The 16,992-nt window shown below is 45.6% G+C and overlaps 1 protein-coding gene across 1 annotated transcript in view; it reads right to left on the bottom strand.

Moving 5' to 3' along the window:
* NT5E (5'-nucleotidase ecto) overlaps positions 1 to 16,992 on the bottom strand; it is a 44,336-nt gene that overhangs the window by 7,631 nt on the left and 19,713 nt on the right. The window contains exons 5-7 of the mRNA XM_065401618.1: positions 10,538 to 10,692; positions 8,756 to 8,864; positions 6,755 to 6,904 (exon numbers count right to left, since the gene is read on the bottom strand). Coding sequence (XP_065257690.1) covers positions 6,755 to 6,904; positions 8,756 to 8,864; positions 10,538 to 10,692 — 414 coding nt within the window. The remainder of the gene's footprint in view (positions 1 to 6,754; positions 6,905 to 8,755; positions 8,865 to 10,537; positions 10,693 to 16,992) is intronic.

Here is a 16,992-nt window from a genome sequence, read left to right as displayed (position 1 = left end):
GTAAGTTTAATTTTGCCCGGAGTGGAAAGCTCCAGAATTCAGCATCTTATTAAGTAGTGAGTATTAAGGAAGGAAATAAATAGGTTTATGTTTATTTCTTTGTAACCTGTCTTGTGCAATTCGAGGAAGAATCAAATTGGGTATTTGGGTATTTTTGTGTGTGTAACTAAGGTTTTGCCCAGGGGAACATTCTCTGTGTTTGGAATCTGTTGTCTGTGAGAGTAGCTGGTATGCTAATCTCTCCCAGAGTGTTTTCTTTTACCTTTCTTTAATTAAAACCCTTTTTCTTAATACCTGATTGATTTTTCCTTGTTTTAAGATCCAAGGGGGTTGGATCTGGGTCCACCAGGAGTTGGTGGGAGAAAGGAAGGGGGATGGTTAATTTCTCCTTGTTTTAAGATCCAAGGGGTTGGATCTGTGTTCACCAGGGAATTGGTGAAGAGTCTCTCAAGGTTACCCAGGGAAGGGAATTAGTACTTGCGAGTGGTGGCAGCCAGACCAGATCTAAGCTGTTAATTGAGCTTAGAGCTTCTCATGCAGGTCCCCCACATCTGTACCCTAAAGTTCAGAGTAGAGAAGGAACCTTGACACCATATAAAGCAAGAGATTTGTAAGCTAACAAGTTACATGGAAATCAACCTAGTAGCACCTTCCTACCAAAGGATGCCGCGGTAGAGGAATGGAAACTTACTTTGCAGGTCTTCCTCAGATGAGGCTCAGACACATATTCCCCAGTGCCCACTGGGACTTCTGTGAATAGTTTCCCAGATGTCCAGCATGCCAACTGGTGCAGAATTTAATGGTCTGCCTGTGGCAAACTTGAGGCCCTAATGCCCTGGCATTTTGGATGGCCAAAATGATGGCACTATCTCCCAGAAATTGTGGAAAGAACTTACCTTGAATAGAAAAGAGTCTGGAGTTATAAGAATAACCTTTTCCTCATGACAACATCAGTGTGGTTCTTGTATAGATTGAGGAACTAATTCCAAAGCTTGCCTTTCAGAGGTAATGGCAATTAGAAAAACCAGCCACAGGACCTGTCTAATCTATCATTGACTCATTTTGGCATCTGATGATACTCAAATGGAGCATCCGGTGAGCCTACCTACAGAATGCCACGAGGGCTGGTACCTGTTTTTATGGTGCTTGGGATGTAGGACTCCAGCCCGTCATCCTGACGAAACCCTAATGTAGCTCAGATCACCAGGACTTTGTAACTATTATAATGTGTATCACAATAGCATCTAGAGGTTAGGATCCCGATGTGCTCGGCACTGCACGAAGAGGCAGTTTCTGCTGCTTCCCCTTGCACTAGAAACGTACATTTGGCCAGATCAATACATGAGACTTCCTGGCTGAGTTCTGTCAAGATACCAAACTGCAATGGAGAATCCATGCTGAACTACACTTTTCTTCCGATGCCCAGGCTGTTAACTGTAGGTGTTCCTGGTCTGAATGAAGGAATCTCTGCTTCAAGAGATTTGGTCTCTTCAGCAGGTACAATGTGGGGTCCTTGACTATCTAGCAAGTCCAAAGTGTCATCTGGGCCAGTGGAGACCTTCAGCTCTCCCTTTAACTTTATGTAAACTGTCTTGAAAGGCAGCGGATTGTTTTCTAACCAGGACACATTATTTCCATTCCCACAGAGAAACTTTGAGCTCTGTTTACTCCCTGGTTTTGGAAGGGACACAATCAATCAATCATAAGACAACCTTGAATGGAAGGTAGTAGGCGACTTCTCTGTGATTGCCTGGTAGGTGGTCTCTTGCACCTTCTACTGGTGCAGCTGGTACTAGCCACTGTCACAGACCTTAATGGACTATTGGTCCAATTCCATGTGACTATGTTTGTGCTTTTTAGTTTTTTGTCCAGACACATCCTGATAGTGCTGTCAAAGTGAACTAAAGGGATGTGTACTCTGTGCTTTTGGAAGTCTGTCTTCCAAACATGCTCCCCAGTCAGGCTTGCTTCCAGAGTGAGTATGCAAGGTCTAGAGTGAAAATTGGGTTAACTCTCAGCATGTTGTTTGCACCCATCTGTGCACAAAGGGGCCTTCAGATGTGATCTCAGAATGACACCTCATTTTCCACTGCATCAATTGCATGTTTCTAGGCTCTCAGAAAGAATTTCTGCAGGCACATTTTCAGAAACCTGCTCAGGGGATAGAGCTGATGCACGATACCAGCAATCCTACTCATTGGACACAACTGGCTACTGATGACCCCCTCAGGAAGTGACTGATGCAAAGTCTTGTATCTTTGCAAATCTTTACTGTTATGGTAAAATTACAGCCAGAGCCATGTCTGTTTTGAAATCTGGGTGAGCAATTCTCTGCATTGGGATCAAAAGCTCTTCTTGATTTTGAAGGACCTGTAGCTATGAATCCTTTCCAGCAGCTTTCCAGTTATGACTGAGTCTGTGTAAGGGGAGGGATAGCTCAGTGGTTTGAGCATTGGCCTGCTAAACAGAGGGTTGTGAGTTCAATCCTTGAGGGAGCCATTTAGGGATCGAGGGCAAAAATCTGTCTGGGGATTGGTCCTGCTTTGAGCAGGGGGTTAGAGTAGATGATCTCCTGAGGTCCCTTCCAACCCTGATATTCTATGAGTCATCCCTGAACCAGAGCCTGATTAAACCACATGCATAGATGAGTCACTCCTGTGCCAGGTTCCAGCCAAGCCACATGCCTGGAGCTGGTTTGGTGACTCATGAGTTGGAACTCTTCTCTACCTGATAGCGGAAACAGAATCCACAAGTCATAGCCTGCTCCAGACTTGTTCCTCATCCTGTCCCTGCCTTGCTCTTACTCTCACCTTGTTCCAACCCTGCTCTGGACTCCTGATCCTGACTCTGGCTCCAGCCACTAGGCTGCCACAGCTCTGACCACTAGGCCTGACCATCCCCATCACAGTTTCTGATAGACTATTTCCCTGCACAGGGTACTGATTGGCATGCTAGCTATGCAGGGATATAGGATTAATGTGTGACCTGTGCTTTACTCTGACTACTACCTGCCACTTAAGACTCAGGATGCAGAGGGTGAATCAGAAGGAAGAATCTTGTGGTGGAACTGTAAGCTCTTGTACACAAATGCACCCCCCCCCCCTCGTCATGCTGAGGATTTTGTTGGTTTGAAAGAAAACTTACCTAGGTTTCCTTGGAAGTTTCTGTTTGTAGCATAAATATGAAATTAAAGAATGTGTCAGCTTAAGCTTGGTTAAGGAAATAGATGCATGTTGCAAAGAAAGGCCCTGACTCACAAGCAGAAGGGAGGCCTTGAAAACAATGAGTTATAAGGCCAGAAGGAATTAAGTAGATAGGATATCTGGCTCAAAGAATAACCGAGATAAGGGGACGCTTCTAAAAAGAAGACTCTGGCTGATAAGGGTGACTGCAGATGGTTTTAAATAAGAGAAAGGAAATCGGTCTAAAAAGGAGCCAACATAAATAATGTTCCCACCCCACAGACCAGTATTATTTTAAAAGTAGAGCCTATCTGAAGCCAGGTGCAATGGAAAAACTGTTGGCCAGAAAGGCCTTGGGAAGAAAGGGGGTTGTTAATCTTATCTAATTAAGACTGGAACGAAGAAGGAATTGTCTCAAATTGGTTTTTTAGCTGAAGTCAGTAATTGGCAATGACATCACTTGTTTTTTTATACCCTTTAACAGAGTTTTGAATTTGAGGGTTCTTTGTCAGACCCTACCTGATCTGCCCAAATGAGATAGCTTTCCCTAGGCCTGGCCTACTTGTAAGTATAATGATCACGGCCATGAATACTTTGTTACTGTATTGGGTGTAGTGACTTTATTTTCAGGCTGTTAGGCATGTTTAGAGCAATTGTATAAAATACCATTTTGCCTTTGTACTTAATATAGGAATTTATGGTTAAATAGTGACTGGTGGTCTCATATTATTAATATGAATTTCTAATATTATTCATAATTCCAGCCCTACTCCAGATTTTTCTTCTGCTAGAGGAATAATCCGTTCTTGGATACCCTTGGTATTGGTAGCAACCAATGGATTTTTTACACTGGTTTTGATAGTGAGACCTCTGTGATCTCTCAGCTACTAATTTCTCTGCCTCCACAAACAGCTCCTCATCTGGAAATTGGGATGCACAAGATATCTGTTTAGGATGAGTAATAGCTATTAATGGGTATAACATGGATTCCTTGTAGCCAGAGAGTTAGAAGCCATTGCTCATCATAAATCACATCAAGAGTTTGTCCAGGACAAAATCTGAGACATTTCACTGCAAGCAAGGATCGTACCCCTAGATGAGGAAGGCTTTTCTTAGTAAAGTATATGCAATGTGTTTGGTCTGAAAGGGTATATCTGAAGCAGTGCATCATCGCTCTTATGAGCTATGGGGATTTTTATTTGTCCATTTTTTTCTTCCTTTTTTGGAAGTAACAAAGCTTCTGAAGCCAGTCTTACACTCCCAACATTTATGAAATTTGTTTTTATGGAAACACTTAGTTTAACATTTGGCTTTAATGAGAAGACTACATTTAGATCTTATGATGTACTAGGGAGGTATCCAAGGGGAAACTGTATGTAATATGGTATTTTACTAAATTAATGAGTTCCTTGTTAGCCACTAGCATCCTGTACTGAAAAAGTCTTGCAGGGGTTTTTTTTGTTGTTGTTTTTTGGGGGGGGGGGGCGGGGGGAAGAGAGGATTCTTTGGTGATGTGTGTGTGGTACTTGCCCTGGACGTTAGAGGGGGGAGGTAGCTTGCTATCTGTCCTGGTCTGGGGGATCATACCACCAAGGAGGGCTACTGGTACACATCTTGATTGTAGGAATAGCTTGCTAAGTGTCCAGGAGAGTCTGAAAGGCTGCCTCCATTGCTCCTCCAGCCTAGCTAGCACCCAAGTAAGTAGGAGCAGTCTAGTACCACTCGGGTCTTTACTCAGGTCTTGCCCATTACACCACTACCTAGACATGACGAGGTTAGGATTTCTAACATGCACTAATGTGGTGCACGTTAGTTGGTCCGTGTAGACCCTGCTGGTGCACACGAGAAGTGCCCTAGTGTGCTTTAACGTAGTGCTGTTAACACACACTAGGGAACTCTTCGTGAGCACTAACAGGGCGTATGTGGACTAGTTAATGTGCAGCACATTAGTGCATATTAGAAATCCCATCCCTGGGGTGCCCATTTCCCCACCGTGCAGTCAAGCAGTCAGTCAGGATCATTTTGAACATGGGAAGGGATCTCACACTTACACCTCTGTAACCCCATGATGGTGCAGCATGGTTGGGAATGGAATCCTCATCTCTTCTGGTCAGACTGCCTGAAGTACTCCGCAGGCTTTAATGTGGAGACAGTCATTGTGGGGGGCGGGGGGGGAGAGCGAGAGACTCTTTCCTACCTTCCAGCTTCTAAGCCATTTTTGGGCAGTGCAAGGGTTTAAATTCTGGCTGATGATCAGAAGGCACAATTCCATTCTGCTGCTGTGTGAAATCTGAGCCCTTTTCCCTGGCAGAGTGATGGTTGTGAGTGGAAGGCCAGACAACCACAATTCCCTTTATATTGCAGCCTGAGGCAGGACTGCCCTGGAAGGACAGGCTCCTCTGCTGGCCCAGACATGCTGCAGGGTTGGGGAAGAGGTGGTGAGCATGATACAGAACACTCGAGAGCCTCTGTGTAGCAGAAAAGCCCCAGCAAACACTGCCTGGGGAAGGCAAAGGAAGGGTTTAACTCCAGTTTGCATCCATTGTCCACTGACAATTGCATACATTGTTCACTGACAATATTAACTGCTGCGCTGCAAAGGTGATGCTTGCTTTACCTTTTTGGGACCCCTGAGGGGTTTGCCAGACTTACCTTTGAACATCATAAGTATCCCTCAATTCACAGGGGGAGGCAGGGGAGCAGTATAGGAGCCTTTTTTCTTTCCCTCAGCGAGAAGAGGCCCCACTTCAGTAGCCGGGGGTCAGGGAGGGACTTTGGTTCCTTTCAGGGGGGTCTCTCCCTCTGGCCCAGGTCTGTTGAGCAACCTACCTCCTGAGCTGGCTGGGTAGCGTCCTTCTCTCACCCCAGATGCTCAGAAGCTCCTGCTCAGGCTTTTCTGCACTGGAGTCACAGCTCCTCGGGGCAGGGTGGGGACCCGAGCTGCTGGTCTGACTCTGAGCCCTGTATCTGGCAGCGCGGGGCTCAGCTGGTTGGGAACAGGCAGGGCACAATTTGCCCTCAGTAGAGCATCTAAGTGCTGCCTCACGCAGGGAACATTACTTAGTTTTAGCCAGGGACTGAGAGGGCAGAGGAGTCCTGCAGAGAAGCACGGGAACGACAGGTGCAGGTGGTTGAAGCCACCATGCTGCTATTTACCTGATCCGGGGAGGAGGGGGAAGACTGATGTCGCAGCCGCACAACAATGAATAAAAATAAAGTCAAAAACAAAATGGTGGGGGAAACTGAACCGCCAACTTGTTCCATCCCCAGAGGCAAAAAATCTGGTAGACTGAACTAAGGGGGAAAAGTTAGTCCTGTAGCCTCCAGCAACAACACTGACCTGCCTCTAGATTTCATTAGTGATGAAGGAGGAGAAAAGCTGTGCAACAGAATGGTGCATAGAACTACCATGAAGATAAATGTATTTTCAATTTTATTTCATTTCCATTTGGGGCAGTGCAGCTGGTTCCCCAGAGGTATAAATGCCAACAAGAGCAGCATGAAGTATGGCTATATTGGAAAGAGAATAATAATCATTAAAAAAAAAAAAAAAAAAAGAGTGAGTAACTAACCCCCAACCTGCAGCAGCTCGCCAGTTCCTTGTCCATGTCTGCGCACACCATGCTCAAATGCTTCTTTGAGAGTGGAGCCTTTTAACTCAATCAGATCAAAAGTACTTCCAAATGGCAGCACAGCTAGCAGGTCCTCCATTGTAATAGTACCTTGGATAGAACAACACTTTATGTAAACAAATGTTCTTCATAATAAAGCACCTTACATATCTTGTTTAAGATCACTTAATAGTGTGCTACATAACCTATAAAGCCGTGTATCATTTGAACCAATGTAATTTAATAGTACAGGAGTATAGACTCCATCTTTGATCTGTATCTCAGTTTTCCAAACTGGCCAGCTAGACATATCTAAGGATTTTCTACCTCTGCTTATGTTGTGATATGCATAACCCACCTATACTGCAGCTTCACTAGTGGAAATGGGAGCAAGGTGACAACCTTTATGTGGTGCTTCTGCTACATATTAATAATGAACACAATGAATATTGTCAAAAGGCTACCAGACGTCAGTTTGTCGATCTCCTGGTATGGATTAGTAATGCAAAAATCTGTCAAGAGTCCTTGTCTGGGACAGAATCAGAGAACCATAGGACCAGCTTTACATGTGTACCTACTTAATGTAGGAGGTCTGTCCCATGCTATGTATGACTATCTTCCAAAAGTTCTGAAGGAGAAGGACACGGACACTGTTGAGGACCTCCAGAACTTCCCAAAGATATGCCTGAAATATCACAAGCCTTTTTGGGATCGGGCTAAAGCTCTTAAGCATTGTCATGCAATCCTGAGGCACACAGGAAAGAATTCTGGGACAATGCCAATGTCCCAAGCAATCACCTTACTGCCAACTCCACAAAAGTACTTCCAGGCTTCAGCCTACCCTGGAAACAGCGCAAAATGACTCTGGACACCAGTCGCAAATGACGGACCACACTGTAAATGAGTACTTGCTTCAACTGTTTGCCAGCAACATCTCAGAATTTACACCAAGCCACTTCCCAAGCGACCTGCTGGCTCACTACTCTGAATTTGGTTATTTGAATGTTGCTTATCACCTCTCTTGCCATATGAAAGAAGGTAAGTGGAAAATGGCTACCTGTCAATCTGGGGACAAGAAAAAACAGAAATTCTTACAAAATTTAGCCAATTTATCCTGTTGCTTTCAATTGCTATAGTAGTCCTACAAAATGAGTTATCCAAAATTAAAACAAATTGTTCTTAGATTTTATAATATTAGACTGAATATATGGCACCATAAGAGGATACAGAATTTTACTTACTTATGTGGCAGAACATAACAGGTTTCTAACAGAGATAGCCACCCTACATAAGTTTAGAACAGGAAGTGAAGAATACCATCTCCACTTCTTCTGAGCATAATGACAAGCCATAGTGGTAAAAACATCAGTGACCAAACCCTGCTAGTTCTGTCACCAGTGCCAGCATGGCTGCAGCTGCATTAGTGCTAAACTAACAGTGGGAGAAGTTGAGAATAGCCTCAGTGCAGATGCAGCCTAGGTGTCTAGGCCAGACTTACAAGAGGTAGTATGGCTGTAAGCTATTTCAGATTGTTATATGATCCAATTTTATCTGTTGGTGGAACTCTATTTTGATTATGTCTAGAATACTAAAATAGATAAGCTCTATTGAGAGAATATTATTCATTATTCTTAAAATTCCAGTATTCTATTGGTGCTTGCTCAATTAATTTGTTACTTCTGGGACTATACTGTGTACCTTCAAGCATTGAAATATAGATATTAGTTGTTTCTGATTGCGTTTCAGAATCAGTTATGTATACGATGTGCTTAACTTTTATGCATGTTAGTGGTTCCAGCGAAACTACTGACATCAACTAAAAATTATAAGCATTGGCAGGATCAGGGCCATAGTCCTGAATCCAGAAAAGCTGTTCTTTTGTAGTTGGTTTAGTGCATGATAGCAAAATATGTAAAAGTACAGGCAACAGTATAAAAAGCAGCATTAAACAAGCTAACATACCATTATTGTTGTGTTCATCAATGGGTGACCGTATCCCACCGCCATTTATGATGCACATTGAAACATGATTCCATGTATTTTCATCTCGATGTTTGAGATTATTGTAAATCTGTAACATTAGCATAAAATATTTTTAACCACTTTTTAATCTTTGCTTAATCTAGATGCAGGAATTTTACAAGTTACAAAATCGGAGTTTCTGGGAGCTTTTTCCAGGTTGGTGGGCCTGGATTTCTCTCTAGGAGTTAGGGAGAAAACCAATTAATCAATCATGCCATTTACAGCTATCTTTAAAGAACAAACTTTTAAAAATTCTGCAGCCATAGTTTTATTATTTATTATTTTTACGAACAGATAAAGTTTAAAAATAAGCCTCTCTCGGTCTTTTCTTCCTGCGATCTCTGGAATTTTTTTAAAACCAGAGTGTGACATTATAGGAGGTAGAAACCTAAACTGCACCCTCTAAAGCCAAAACTAAATGAGGGAAGGGATGATTTGTAGACAGTGTCATAAAGGAAAATTAAAGGGTGATGTGTTATTTCAGAAAACGTTGAAATACAGAGCAATAACTTACACATCTCTCAAAAATTAGGAAATGTGAGAGACCTTAAATATAGCTGTTCATAAAAACCTTGAAGGGGAATAATTAGAAAATTTAAACACATAAACCAGTCTAATGATGTGCCTTCAAGATTATTAAGGGACCTGACAGAGCAACTTACTGTATCACTAGCATTTAATATTTGAAACCTTCTTAAAAATCCTGGGAAGGTAGAGAACTAGAAGATTGGAGGAAAGCAAATGGAGTGCAGATTTTCCCAAAAAGTAAAGAGCAATCTATATACCTGTTGCTCAGAGGACCAAATTAGACCCTCACTTAATGAGATCCTCCTGCATTTATTTCTAGTAAAGTAAATGGAAAACACACTCAGCAAGAGAATCAAAAGACTGCTATAGAATAATGAGGCAATAATCAGCCTGGTTTAAGAATAAACACTACCAGACTAATCTAGTATCTTTGTCAGGTAAATTACAAAAATAGTGGTTGAAGGGAAGAGATAGCAGCGATCACTGTATTGGGATTTTAGTGGAACATTTGATGGTGTTGAAAAAAATCTTACTTTAATTCAAATCTCCTTGGCCATGAACAACAGCTATGGGAATTAAAAATTAATTGGTAGCCTTAGTTCTTCAGCAAATTTTCAGCATAAAAACTTGTTTATGAATGAGAAATTGTCTTTCTGTGAATATTGGGCACCATCCACTACACTAATAATCAAAGCAAATTTGATTAAAAATTCAAATGACTATTCCCAGAGAGTTTGTAGTATCCACACAACTCTGTGCAACAAGTGCCAGGGATAAATGGACAATTTCTGATCCGTTCTCTTTTCTGCTCTATTGAGAACAGCCCTGGCCCCACATAAGGAGTTTCATCCTGCAACTTGCATAGCAGTGAGTTCCTGAGAACTATTTATTGACTTTAATGAGTATTGTGGGAGTCGAGAGACTCTCTGGATCAAGTCCAAAAGGGAGAGCTAAACATATTCCAGACCTATCCAGGAACTGGTAGATCTTCTATGTCAAACACTTATAAAAGGAGTAACTGCTGCCTCAGAATTCTATGAACTCTGCTAGGGATCTCACTATTACCAGTCTTTAACATGAAAGCAACACAAAACCCTAAGAATCATAGAACTCTCTAGAGAGTCCAGTAAAGTTGAATTGTCCCAAAGACCTCAAATATTAATTCAGATTAAATTATAGTCTGTGGTTTCTTACCATGGCATCACAAATCAAATTTCCCAAGTTGCATTCTTGGAAACGGCATGCCTGACTTGTACCATTTAGGTAAACTATAGTTTTTCCTATCACTTGGGAAGAAAAATTATTTAGCTGTATCTTCCACTTGTCAACTTCTTCTTTCAAGACTCTATCTAAAATAGAAGCATAGAATGAGGTTAAAATGGTTACTAACCTTTTGTAACTGTTGTTCTTCGAGATGTGTTGCTCATGACCATTCCATGCTAGGTGCGTGCGCACCGCGTGCACAGTTGCGGGAGACTTTTCCCCTCTGTGGCATCTTTTGGGCTGGCACTAGCACCCTCTGGAGTCATGCGCATATGCACTGGTAAAAGGGGCACCCCCGACCCCACCCTTTCAGTTCTTTCTTGCTGGCTAACTCCAACAGAAGGGCAGGAGGGTGGGTCATGGAATGGAAATGAGAAACATCTCGAAGAACAACAGTTACAAAAGGTTAGTAACCATTTTTTCTTCAAGTGCTTGTTCATATCCATTACATGGTAGTTGACTCACAAGCAGTACCCCCGGAGGTGGGCTTGGAGTTCATGGACATGCTGACTGCAACACTGCTCTCCTGAAACCGGCACATGGCAGGCCCACTGGGTGATGGCTTAGTGAGAAGTGAAGGTCTGAACAGACAACCAGGTTGCAGCTCTGCAAATGTCCTGGATGGGTACCTGTGCAAGGAATGCTGCCAACGAAGCCTGGGCTCTTGAGGAATGAGCAATGACTATGACTGGAGGTGGAACTTTTGCCTGCTCGTAGCAAGTTCAGATACGGGTGGTTATCCAGGATGAGATTCTCTGGAATGACATGGGGACCCCTCTCCTTCTTTCCACGATTGCTACAAAGAGTTGGGTGGACTTGCAGAAGGACTTAGTTTTCTCAATGTAAAAGGCGAGGGCCCGCCTAATATCCAGCGTATGAAGGCACCGTTCCTCCTTGGGTCTTGTAAGGTTTTGGGAAGAAAACGTAGAAAAATGTCCTAGTTCTGGAATTGTGACACCACTTTTGGTAGGAAGGGCAGATGGGGGCACAGCTGGACCTTGTCCTTGGAGAACACTGTTTAAGGGGGCACTGACCCACTACAAACCTGAGATCTGATGTCACAGCTTTGATCTCAGAGACTTTTCTGGCTGAGGTAATTGCCACCAAGAAGGTGACCTATTACGGGGAGAGAAGCAGTAGAGAGCATGATGCCAACAATTCAAAGGGTGGCCCTGTGAGCCTCGACAGGACCAGGTTTAGGTCGGCAGGGGGAAGAGACTCATGAACTTGAGGGTAGAGTGTTTCCAGCCCCATGAGAAATCAAGCCATCATCTTGTGGGAGAACACAGATCTGCCATTCACCACAGAGGGTGGAAAGTAGAGATGGCTGCCAGGTGAACCTTAATATACGAGAGAGACAGACACTGAGGCTTTAGGTGTAGCACATAGTCTACAGTTGACTGCAGAGAAGATCAGGATGGAGAGAGGTTCAGCTCGGAGGCCCAACAAGTGAAACATTTCCACTTGGCCAGGTAGGTAGTCCTGGGGGAGGGTTTCCTACTACCTATCAAGACCTGACAAGCCCTTAGCGAGCAGGCCTGCTCTTCAGGGTTCAGCCACGTAGCAACCATGCAGTCAGGTGCAGGGAGGCGAGGTTCAGGTGAAGCAACTGGCCATGGTCTTGTGAAATCAAGTCCACGGGGAGTGGGAGTGTGAGTGGACCTGCTACTGAGAGGTCCAGAAGCGTGGCAAACCAATGCTGGTGTGGCCATGCCAGTGCTATGAGGATAACCTTTGCCTTGTCCTGTGATTTCCAGGAGGACCTTGTGAACCCATGGAATCAGTGGGAAGGCATACAGTAGGTGGTCTGCCCCTGAGAGCTGGAAAGCATCGGAAAGGTAGCCCATATAGTGAGCAGAACTGATGGCATTTCCTGTTCTGCCTTGTGGCGAACAGGTCCTCCAGGGGAGGCCCCCACCTCTGGAAGATGACACTGACAACCTCCAGGTGAAGAGACCACTCATGGTGAGAAGAAGAAGAAAAGGATCTGCTGAGGTGATCTGCCAGGGTGTTTTGGGCTCCCAGGAGATGTGATGCCTCAAGGTGAATGACGTGTTTCATGCAAAAGTCCCTTAGCTGGAGAGCCTCCTGGCACAGTGCTGAAGGCACAGGGCTCCTCCCTGGTTGTTGATGGACAACACTGATGCAGTGTTGTCCATCAGAACCTGCTCCACTCTGCCTGAGATCTGGGGAAGCCAAGCATACCTAACATTTATATGCAGGGCAAGTTCCTCCTGGGACCAGAAGCCTTGAGTCCTGAAACTGCCAAGATGGGCTCCTCACCCTGATGTATCTCAGACTAGGGTAATGGATGACTGAGGAGCAGCAAAGGATATCCCTACCATTACTGATCCTGGGTCTCTCCACCAGGTCAACAAAGCGATGACTGGAGGTGGAATCGTGAGTATTGAGTCTAGGTGATGTCTTCTCAGGGAGTAGACTGATGCCAGCCACATCTGGATGGGGTCTGAGGCATATCCTTGGGTACTGTACCACATCGGTACATGCCGCCATGCGTCCCAATAGTTTGAGGCAGACACGAGCAGTTGTTACTGGGTGGGTCGTGACGGAGATCAGGTCTAATATAGCTCAGAATCTGGCTCTGATAGGTAGGCCTTGGCCTGTGTCAAATCGAGCACTGCCATGATGAATTCTATTCTCTGAACCAGGACCAGAGTTGACTTCCACTTGTTATCAGCAGACCCAGGGCCTGGAAGGTGGCGTATACTGTACTGATGCTGTGTTGGACCTGAGCCTGTGGGCGACTCTCGATCAGCCAATTGTCAATTGGCTTGCATGCCTCAACATCTAAGAAAGGCTGCTGCCACTGCCATACACTTGGTGAAGACTCGTGGGGCTGCCAACAGGCCAAAGGGAAGCACAGTGTATTGGTAGTGGCACTGACCCACTACAAACCTGAGAAATCTCCTGTGACCATGGAAAATTAGATGTGGAAATAATTGTCCTTTAAATCGAGGGCAGCGTACCAGTCTCCTGGATCCAGGGAGGGAATGATGGAGGCTGGGGAGACCATGCGTAACCTCAGTTTCTGAGATATTTGTTGAGGCGAGACAGGTCCAGGATGGGCCATAGACCCTGTTGGCCTTTGGGATTAGGAAGTATCAGGAGTAAAACCCCTTCCCTTTTCAAGTATTGAGGAACCTCCTCTACGGCCCCTACACATAGAAAGGCTTGCACCTCCTGGACAAGAAGCTGCTCCTGAGAAGGGTCCCTGAAGAGGGGTGGGGGGAGGGGTGGAAGAAAACTAGAGGGTGAAACCGACTGTTATAGTGCTGAGCACCCAATGGTCCAATGCTATATATGACCATGCTAGGCTGAAGGGTGAAAGGCGGCCAAAAACAAAATGGGGGATGGATCTGGTGTCAAGACTGGTATACCATCCTCGGGCATACCTTGAAAAGGCCTGCCTGGCCCTGCTGGGATAACTATGCGAGCCCAACAGAGGCAGAGGTAGAAGGTAGGGGTTGGCGTAGCTTATAACCCTTCCCTTTTCTTTTGTAGGGCTCCTGGAGGTGCCATGAACCTGGGAGGCTGCTGGGGCCTAAAATGCTTCCTGGAGGCAGGAAGCATGTAAAGGCCCAAGGGGCGAAGGGTGGCCCTTGAGTCCTTGAGGCCATGAAGCTTGGAATCCATCTGTTCGGAGAACAGTGAGGTCCTGGACGGACTGCTCCACTTCGTGAGGGAAGCCTAATGAATGAAGCTATGAACAGCACCTCATGGTGACCACTGATGTGATAGTCCTGGCTGCTGAGTCAGCCACATCATGAGCCTCCTGGAGGGAGATCCTGGCCACTACCTTGCCCTTCTCTAGGATGGCTGTGAACTCCTGCCTCAACTCCTGTGGCAGGCAATTCTTAAAATTTGGACAATGAGTCCCACCGGTTAAAATTGTACCTCTCCAGCAGAGCCTGCTGGTTGGAGATACGCAACTGGAAGCTGCCCATGAAATAAACCTTACATCCCAACAGGTCTCTTGCCCTCTTTATGTCTGGGGATAGCACTTAACTTATTTGCCGCCAATGCTACCAGGAATCCCGGGGGAGGGGGAGTTGAGTAAAGGTACTCAAACTCACTGGCTTGGACATAGTATTTCTTCTCTGCCCTTTTTGAGGTGGGGAGCAGAGAAGGAGTCTGCCATAGTGCCCTGATGGGTCACATCACCACCTCGTTAATGGGCAGGGCCACTCTGGAGGGAGTCGCTGCAGCCAAGATGTCAATTAGGCTGTGTGCAGACTCCGTGAGCTCCTTGACTTCTAGTCCCAAGTTTGTGGCGACCCTTTTCAGGAGCTCTTGGTGAGCCCTGAAGTCATCTGGCAGGAGCAGATAACTAGGGCCTGCAACTGGCCCACCCAGGGATGATGAGGAAGAGGCCTGTACTGGAGGGGCTTCCTCCTCTTCCTCCACCACATCCACTGGGGCCATTTCTTGGACATAGGCACCAGGGTAGTACCGGAGTCAGGGTATAGTGCCGGACAGGACAAAATGGTAGCTCGCCTCTCGGACACCACCAAGTCTGAGTGGTGGGAAGACGGGCCCGGTACCAGGGGAACCCCCATGGATTCCAATACTGCCACCCCAGTGTCCTGGTGGCCATGCACTAAGTAGGGGGCTAGTACCGAAGTCCGGTGTGTAGCCTGAGTACCAATATGTCTTAGGTGGAGCGAAGGATTCCTCTTCGAACTCTGAAGAGGATTCTTCCCTTGGAGTCCACAGTGGCGCAGTACTCGCTTCTGCTGCCAGGTGGTGCCGGAGAGCTGGCAACCATTGTATTGGGACCATGGAAGGTTGGCCCCTTGACAGCACTGCAGTGATTGGTGCCACGGTGGAGCTCACTGCCCCTTGTGCCCTTCCATCCCCAGTCACTTTGGCTGGCAGGGGGCCTGGATTGGTAGGGACATCAGGTCCTTTGCCGACTGGAAAGCCTCTGGGGTCGAAGGCGTCCTGGGAGCAGCTGTGGGACAACACGCCTGCGGAGTTGGAGGCAGGTCCCAGACCAGACTTGGTGCTCTAGGCAGCAGTCGCCAGAGCCATCAGTGGCTCTGGGGAGGACGATTGGCCCGGCGTGGGTCTCACTATGCTAGTCACTCCCTACTTGTCCCTCTTGGGCACCGGAGAGCACCCTCTCTTGGTGCACTGTTTCTTATGCTTCTTCCTCGGCACCGAGGATGGAGTACAGTACTGGGAAGAGCATGGTGCTGGCGGAGCGCTTCGCATGGAAGCTGAAGTGCTTGGCGCCAATTTGGAGCGGCTCGGCTGCAAGACTGGTCTGAGGGCTGCCTCCATGGATAAGGCCTTTAGACGAATATCCCATCCTTGTGTGTGCACAGTTTGAAGCCCCTGTAGATCTGACACTTCTCTTTAACATGAGATTCCCTGAGGCACTTTAGACAGCTAGAGTGTGGGTCACTCACTGGCATTGGCTTGCCACAGGAGGCACACAGCTTGAAGCCTGGGGACTGGGACATGTCCAGCCCCTGTGGCGGAAGTCCCTCGATGACAGGGACAACTATTAATGCTATTACATAAACTAACACTAAGAACTATATACACTAAGTATAACAACTATGCAATATACGACAGAAAAGTCCAAACCACTGGGAAAGAAGCCTTGCAAGACCAAGGAGGATCATCCAGGCAAGCGTCATGGACGGCAAGAAGGAACCGAGAGGGCACGGGGCCAGGGGGGGCCCTTATACTGGTGCATGTGCATGCGACTCCAGAGAGCACTCGAGCCGGCCCAACAGCTACCACTCAGGGAAAAATCTCTGGCAACTGTGCCCATGGCATGCACACACCTAGCCTGGAATAGACATAAGCAACACATCTCGAAGAAGAAGTCTTCCATTAATTAGATCCCTACATTCATACAAATTTTATGGAAAATTTGCTCCTTAGTGATTCTAGAATATAGTAACCTTTCCTTGCATGAGACCTCATTGAACAATATCAAAATTTACTTTACATGAAATCCAATTATGAGTGAAATTACAGAGGATCCTACTTGTTGCAAGATTACAATATTCATTATAATCATAAAACCCAGAAATAGGCGGAAAATACAATTAGGTGAGTGAATTGATCCCCTGCCACTGCAGGATTATTCCCTGCAGTACATTTGCAATTACTTTTGCCCAGGCTTCTTTTAAACTGCCAATCAATGGGACTTCTACCATGTCCTTTGGGAGACTGGTAGACTCATTGCATAGTCCAGCAGAGACTTTTTTTTTTTTTTTTAAACATTCAAACTAAATTTTCTCTTACTTATCTCAGTTACTCCTAGTTATAGCATCACTACCTTACAAATTTGTTTAAAACACTATTTGCATATTTCAAAACTGAACAATCTTACCAATAATCACCCAAAT

This window comes from Emys orbicularis, chromosome 3, assembly GCF_028017835.1.
Source record: "Emys orbicularis isolate rEmyOrb1 chromosome 3, rEmyOrb1.hap1, whole genome shotgun sequence".
NCBI classification, from domain to species: domain Eukaryota; kingdom Metazoa; phylum Chordata; order Testudines; family Emydidae; genus Emys; species Emys orbicularis.
Note: the sequence above shows the minus strand (reverse complement) of the source record. Positions and strands in the feature narration are given on the sequence as shown.